Source organism: Nothobranchius furzeri, chromosome 12, assembly GCF_043380555.1.
Source record: "Nothobranchius furzeri strain GRZ-AD chromosome 12, NfurGRZ-RIMD1, whole genome shotgun sequence".
Lineage (NCBI taxonomy): Eukaryota > Metazoa > Chordata > Actinopteri > Cyprinodontiformes > Nothobranchiidae > Nothobranchius > Nothobranchius furzeri.
This window is the reverse complement of record NC_091752.1, coordinates 43,029,110-43,036,434: the sequence shown is the minus strand read 5'-3', so window position 1 is coordinate 43,036,434 and position 7,325 is coordinate 43,029,110. Positions and strand designations below refer to the sequence as shown.

Sequence of the window (7,325 nt, the reverse complement as noted above, 5' to 3'; positions counted from 1 at the left end):
TGTGGCTGCAGGTGATTTCTGATGTTTTTAGACCAATTACAGTTATTATTTTGCACTAAGCTTACTAACAAGCTAATGTTATTGTTTATGCATCATGTAAGAACATCCAATTTCAAGTCACTGACATCATTTGTGAAACCAATTTCATTACAGGACAGGCATCACAACAATGTAAATAAGAACATAAATATCAATGTTTAGTTCAAAAATGCATCAAAATAAAATCATAATATCAACAAGACCTACAGGGTAATACAGTAATTTTATCATTACTGTCATTGATTTTCAGGAATTCACATTGGAAGGAGTGATGGAAGACTGTTCAGATGGAGTGTGCCCGAGCCTGCCACAGACTTTGATGTGTCGTGGGAAAGTCTGAGACCAGGGGCTAAAGGAAAGGGGAGAGGAAAAGGTCACTCCGAGGGTCGGGGAAGGACACGCTCAAGGGGTGAGGGCAGCAGGTTGAGGTCCAGAGCTCCTTCAAGAGGACCAGGGCGCCGGGGTAGGCAGTGAACAGCTTTCAAAGAAGAGGACCGAGACCGGCTTGCACAGCTGAGAGCTGCCAGTATAGCTGAGATGCAGGTTGGTTGTAGCCATTTGTGTAAAAAAATAAAATAAAATAATAGAGATGCCAAAAACGAAAACATCACTCACTGGAGATATGAATCTAGTCATGTAAACATATGTTCTTTAATTCCTAGACAGCTTTACAACACCTGAGCCAGGAGGAGAGAGATTATATTCTCGAGAGAGTGGTGACCCGTCTTCCAGGGGTGATGCTGGATATCCTGGAGTTTCGGCAAGAGACGCCAGGACACCGTCTTCCTGACTGAGGGCACCCTAACCCAAAAATCCAAACCGTTTATCTACAACTACAGTAGTTCCAAAACAGCACAATACCTCAAAATAACTTTAGCTGAAGACAGCATTTTCACCCAAAAATAAACAAACAGTTTGTGCAATATATTTATTTTTATTTATGTACAAAAAAAACAGTTCTGTTATTTGCATTTGTACATAGTATTTTTTCTTAATTTCTGATAAATCTGTGTGCATGAAAGAAGTCATTCCTGTCTCTTGATGCTTCACGTAGCTGGGGCCTTTATGGAGAGAGAACAGCAGCATTAGATCATACATAGATTACATGAGAATGCAGTTCTGAAGTTGACCTGTAAAAAAAACAAAAGCTACAACTTTATAGATTATTAGGAATCACACTTTTGATTGCCTTTTCACCCACAATTGTCATTTCTATATGTAAATTGTCAGCTTTGATATTGACACTTTAGCTTTTTTGCTTATGAAAATGTTATTAATATACCTAAAGGTCAGATTGGTGACATCCTTCAACCAGCGTCTGTTGAACATGATTCGTTGAAGAGCCTCGTGTGGTGGAGATCCTGGCACCATGAGCTCTTTATCACTGGTCGTTGCATCAAGTGGTCCATGGTCACATTTGCCACGGGTCCATTCATGCTTCCCTGTGACATGGTGAAGCACACCCACCCACATGTCCTAACAGAAAAATAAGTTTTATTTGAAAACTTTACATGTGACAGAAGCGCTCACCAACAGAAAAACGAGAGCTGGCACTATTATGAAAAGAAAGGTAATTATGTCAATGTGCATTGTTGTCTTGTTGTCCAAAAGATGTCACAATACTTACATTAAACATATCACGATGTTGTGCTTTCTGGCAAATGTACCAAAATTGGTTGAAGATGTCATTCAGCCACACAAGTAGGATGGAAATTCCCTTTAGGATCCCAGCTTGTGAACAAGGATAAAACAACAATTCCATCTTTTAGTTCTTTTTAAAACATAGAAGAGTTTTATTTACCTGCAACGTTTTGTTTGCGGCTGCAAACTTCGTCAGCCTGACAAAGTTTTCATAACAGTTCTATTCTGTTATGAAAACAATAAATAAAAGTAGAATTAATATATTGTTTTAAGACTTTGGAGTTTAAAAAAAGAGTGTAGATAAGAATAGGGCTGGGCAATATGGCCTCAAATCTATATTGCGATATGATCTGAAGCATGTTCAGTAACGATACATTGCAATATATTTTTTCATCTGTTTATAGATGTCAAATTGACATGCTTTTAGATATCCTCATGTGGCAAATATATGCCACTTGAGGCATATAGGCCTCCTCCTCCGCCCACTCCATGCTTGCAGTCACCGCCATTCTGTTGTCCCATTGTCAGCAGGGTGCACATCTTAGTGACGTCATGTGTTATCACAATATCGCCGTATTGCGATATAGCCAAAAACTATCATTACCCAATTTTATATCATTTCTACCTTATATCGTTTATATTGCCCACCCCTAGATAAGAAGACATTGCAACTCACACACTGTTGAGTAAGTTGTTTGCTTGGTCCTCATCAATTTGGACTGCATCCGTAGCTAGATCCATGGATTTGAAACTACAGACAACACAATAATATTTGTTGTACGTAAAGATAAATACTGGAACTTACCTGAAATGGTACTGATTCTAAAGAGATAAATGTGGAGCCTAATACATCTGTCATTAATTCTTTCTGCAAATAACAACAATCTGCTGTGAATTGACACTTCACAACATAAATATATATAATGACATATATTTGCTGAACTATTGTGTTTTTATCTTTTTTACACATATTACAGCAGTAATTTCCTGCATATATGGCAAGACTTCTCATGAACATATTTACCTTTCTTCAAAAGGATCCAAATCTAGGTCATCAGCTAAGGCCTCAACACCAGCCATTAGAAAATCTTCCCTGTAAAGATAATGTCAGAAGTGTTTGGTGGTGTGATGTTAGTTCTGAACCAAGTGTGGATATGCAAGGTGTAATTTAATGTATATATCATAGCACAAAAACGTGAATATTTGTTTTACAGAAAAGATACTAACCCCTCAGACACAGGTTCAGTTGGAGATAATCGATGCGACATTTTAGCTGCTGTTCGCTTACTGGGTGTTGAGGTTGACTGCACATAACCTCCCTGAATTGCAGTTTCAGGAGCCTGCTTCTTCCGGTAGCTGGAAAACACATTTTTAAGCAAAAATGTCAACAAGTTGGTTGAGACTCTACACCTTCTGTTTACATAGATCAATAATGGCCAAGCTTCTTTACCTGTGGCACAACTAGTAATATGAAAATGCATGTCAGTCATAAAAAAAATTTATTTATCATTTTCACAAACATTTTATTCTGACCTACATTCAACTGGACAAATTTAGAAAAATAAACACAAACTTCTGCACAACTTTACTTTTAGTCAAACGTGTTGTTATGGCTGACTTATTATTTATTCTTATGAATCCTAATTTTATTTATTCTCAGCAATAGCGCTAGGGAAATATATTCCGATGGGGTTCTGTTACACAAACCCCACGAATAACATTATTTACTAAAGTAACAGTCCTGCTTAGAGGTTGGACTGTAGATCAAATATGACATAATTCTAAAGACTCATCTTTCGTTTGGAAAATGTCCGTTCTCTTCTACAAACTGAAGCGTGATCGCAGCTAACATGCTAACGCACGCTAGCTCTCTCCGGCTGAGCGGTGACGTCATCAAATCAAGCTCTGTTTACTTTCCTCGTCAGAATAAACGGAGCATCCATTTATCTCCAAACACATGCGGCGTGTCGTCCACAAAACGTAGAAGTGATCCGGTAACTCCTTGGTTGCTTTTAGCTTTTTCAAACTGATCAGGAAGCCATATGCTAAACACCATTAGCTCAGATAAGTTTCTTGTTCATCTGCACAAAGATTTGTTAAGATTACCTAAATCAGCATTATCTAAATCCATAAGTTTTATTTTATTTTCTCAAATTGTGCAGATACAGCTCTGATGTTTACCTACTCGTTACTGAAACCTACAGCAGAAATAAGGAGACCAACACTTACCTGGTCACTAGAAAATGTGCCATGTCCGCATCCTTTTTCAGGCCCAAGTCCAGTTGAAGCAGCCTCCATTCTTCCAGAGCGTAACCAATAGATATTCGGGTCCCTGACCGACTTTTATCATATTTTCTTTTTGACTCTCGAGATGCCGCTGATAAAACCTTCTTCTTTGTGCCACTCTTTAGTGGGCTTTGAGTTGCGCTTGGTCGTTTGCTAGTTGTAGAATCCATTTCCAGAGTTCTTCCTCTTCTGTTTGGGGTTTTAACGTGGCTAGTAGTGAAAGACGCGTTACCGCCACCTAGCAAGCTTCCAAATGTTTTTCCGGGTTTGAACCTTGTCGAGAACGCGCTTGAAGCGTCAATTAACGTCACATCCATAAAACAGCGCGGGAAATTCGGATCAGGAATGTTTTGCATTTTGCAGCACACAGCCTGATTAACAAAATGGAATGATAAACTGGTTTCATCATTCTTTTTAGTTTAAAATGCTTCATCACCCATAAGCTTCTCAAGAATGAACATGTACTTTTTGTTTTTGGACAATTCCTGCCCCATGCTCCTTTAAACATGCAATTAACTCATTCACTGCCGGCCGTTTGCTGATCAGAAAAGCCCTTCACTGCAAGCATTTTTCAGCATTTTTACTGTTTTTTTAAGAGTCACAGAACGTTGCACGCTAGGATGATGTCAGCGCTAAAACTACCAAAGCAAAGAGTAGACTCACCTCTTACATCAGGAAGAATCCACACGTTAAGAGCATTATCCGTTCTTTCAAAATTTATTGTCGAATGATGATTGGCAGAAGCTTTTCCGATTCTTTTTTGCGGGAGCTGACTCACCGTGCCAGAGCGTCGTTTTCCGACTGCCACTGTAAAACGGCAATTTCACAGAATTCTGACCTTTACCATTTTCCCCTCACCCCCATCCGAACCGCTACTGTCTTACACATGCAAAACTTTGTTTCTAGCTGTAACGTTCCACTCCAACACGGTTAATGGGAAGTTTGGAATGAGAAACTGGGTTAAGGTTAGGATGGGGCTGAGGGGAAGGTTAAATAGTTAGAGGTTTAATGTTGGTGAAATGTGCGTTTTCCCGTGGGTGTCGGAAACCAACGCTCTGGCACAGCACACCAGAAACAAACGCTTGGTTCCCAGCGTCATTTTTCGATGCTTCGGGTGTGAGAATGTATTCGTTATACTCATGTCCGCAACTCCATGGGTTCTGGAGCCAGTTTTGAATCGTCCTTTCTGGGGCTATCGGGACCCAAGTCTGCATGAACCCCTTCCTAGCCATTTTTGGGCTTCCAGTTTATACCACAAATTCTAAAATGTTAGTCTTTACCTCAATTTTAGCCAGATGTTGCATATTACTCTTTTGTTTCATTTAGTTTCAATCCGTTATGTCGTTTCTTAAATTACAAAAAATAGGCCTCACAACAAAGGGTGCTTTTAATTTTAAGGGTAGTGTTTTGTCTTGTTATATAAAAGAAAAGAAAAAATGTACATGTTAGAGGAAGCATTTGTTTTTTTTTTACCGTGTCCTGTCTGGCTGTGAAGCAAGCAGAATTGATGTCTGAATGCTGGTAACAAGCCTTACAGATTTATTCTCAGGTGGAGCATCAAAGCGTCTGCTTTTAATGTCACGCCTGATACTTCAAATTTCATTGTTATTGTTTTTGAATGCTTTGTAATTCCGACCAGACATGGAGACAGAGGTGAAAGAGAAAGAAAAAGACAAATGGTGGGAAGAGAGAGAGAAGGGGGGGGGGGGGGGGGGTCCACAAAAATAAACAGTAATGAACAAGAGTCTGCTTCTAGACCTGCAGAAAGAGAAGAGCAGAAAAAAATGGGACACACAGCAATACATCAGGAGCAAGCTATCACTGCGTCAACGTGATGATGAAATATAAAATCAACGTTGTTTAACTGAACAATCACACGATAATAAATCACAGTGCATTTAGTGGCAACGACAGCCTTGAGACAAGTGTTGAACGTGCCCAAGCCAATACTTTTGAGAGCACCATGTGAGCACCTGTGTGTGTACACACGCTTGTTTATGTAAGGTTTCTCTATAGGAGCGTCCAATAGAGAGTGTGAGGGACCACAGATCTGCCCCCCAAAGATGCGTAGGAGACGGGGGAAGCATTTGTGTAACCAGGTGTGTTTGTATTGTTTCTCTTTCAATAAACAGAAGAAAAAAAGTCAGGTTTGTTGTTTTCAAACATTAGATCCGATATTTTCCTCTTGATCCCAATACTTTAAAAATCACATGAATGGATGGGAACATCCTTAGAATAAACCTAATATACAAGTTACACTTTGAATGGAATTATCAGAGGTGTGGACTTGAGTCATATGACTTCGACTCGAGACAGACTCAAGTCATTATTTTAATGACTTATGACTTGATGTGATAAAATCTATAAGGACGTACACCTTGACTCAGACTTGAATGCCAATGACTTGTGACTTGAATCGACTTGACGACAAAAGTGGCACGACATGGACAAAAATCATTAATCATTCTTGGTTCTGGGTTTGATCTTGTACTGCTAGATGCAGCAGCACTTTGTTTATAATCAGTTTCAGTGGCACTTTCTGCTTGTTTGAGCAAATAAATGAAGCTTTAAGAAGCTTTATTTCTGGAATTTATTCATCATCAACGTCATTAAATAGAAGTTGGATAGATGACTTGATTATGACATGAAAATTTAAAGTTAAAGACTTTGACTTGACTTGGACTTCCACATCATTGACTTTGGACTTGACTTGGACTTGGTCATCTTTGACTTGGACTTGACTGGAAAGACTTGTGACTTGCAAAGCAGTGACTTGGTCACACCTCTGGGAATTATTTAACTAAATAAACTTTGTCATGATATTCTAATTTTATGACCAGGGCTCTCATTTATCAAACATTGCGTAGAATCCTTACTAAAACCGTACTTAAGCTCAGCAAAAAAAATGTACTTACGCCAAATAGGTTTATGATCTCAGCTGCATTTTAGTCACATCCCACCCTCACCACGCCCACTTACTGCCATAATAGTCAATGCAAACTGCCTTGTGGATCTCATGCATATACATAAGCCGGCTATTGCAGCGCTCCGCCAACGACGATGGCGGCCGTAGATCAAGGCAGATCAAGGAAGCACAATTTCACAGAAGCAGAAGTTGAGGTACCTGTGGGTGAGGTGGAGAAATGAAAGGAAGTGCTTTTGCAAAACAAATAAGAGAAAATCCACGGAGTGGCACAGCGTTGCTGAAGCCGTCAATGTTGTGAATTCTTCAGAGAGATCTGTGGCCGATATAAAAAAAAAAGGTCCAAACGGGATTTAATCCCCAGACTCCCAGGTGAAAGGCATGCACGCTAACCAGTCAGCCAAATGGAGATCTCCCCTGTACAAGTAGCCAGGGC

The 7,325-nt window shown here is 39.6% G+C and overlaps 1 protein-coding gene across 4 annotated transcripts; it reads right to left on the bottom strand.

Moving 5' to 3' along the window:
• Positions 1 to 1,110: 1,110 nt before the first annotated feature.
• LOC107396356 (uncharacterized) lies at positions 1,111 to 4,447 on the bottom strand. 4 transcript variants are annotated; one of them, XM_070542622.1, is made up of 4 exons: positions 3,910 to 4,447; positions 2,908 to 3,036; positions 2,705 to 2,773; positions 1,811 to 2,548 (listed from the first exon to the last, which is right to left on the bottom strand). In XM_070542622.1, the coding sequence occupies exons 1-4, from the start codon at positions 4,320 to 4,322 to the stop codon at positions 2,539 to 2,541; spliced, it is 621 nt and encodes a 206-aa protein (XP_070398723.1). In that variant the 5' UTR covers positions 4,323 to 4,447; the 3' UTR covers positions 1,811 to 2,538. The 4 variants fall into 4 exon arrangements, 2 of the variants coding, with proteins under 2 accessions (XP_070398723.1, XP_054588659.2); XM_054732684.2 differs by having other exon boundaries at positions 1,811 to 2,431; positions 3,910 to 4,446; XR_011515718.1 differs by lacking the exons at positions 2,908 to 3,036; positions 3,910 to 4,447 and adding an exon at positions 1,111 to 1,515 and having other exon boundaries at positions 1,667 to 2,431; positions 2,705 to 2,846.
• Positions 4,448 to 7,325: the final 2,878 nt, after the last annotated feature.

Bases quoted from the DNA above. Each gene is read 5' to 3' on its own strand.
- LOC107396356 (XM_054732684.2), bottom strand. From the start codon at position 4,322: ATGCAAAACATTCCTGATCCGAATTTCCCGCGCTGTTTTATGGATGTG. The intron at 3,037-3,909 runs GTAAGTGTTGGT...TGTGTTTTCCAG, and splicing joins GCACATTTTCTAGTGACCAG to CTACCGGAAGAAGCAGGCTC. The intron at 2,432-2,704 runs GTAAATATGTTC...TGTTGTCTGTAG, and splicing joins TTGGATCCTTTTGAAGAAAG to TTTCAAATCCATGGATCTAG.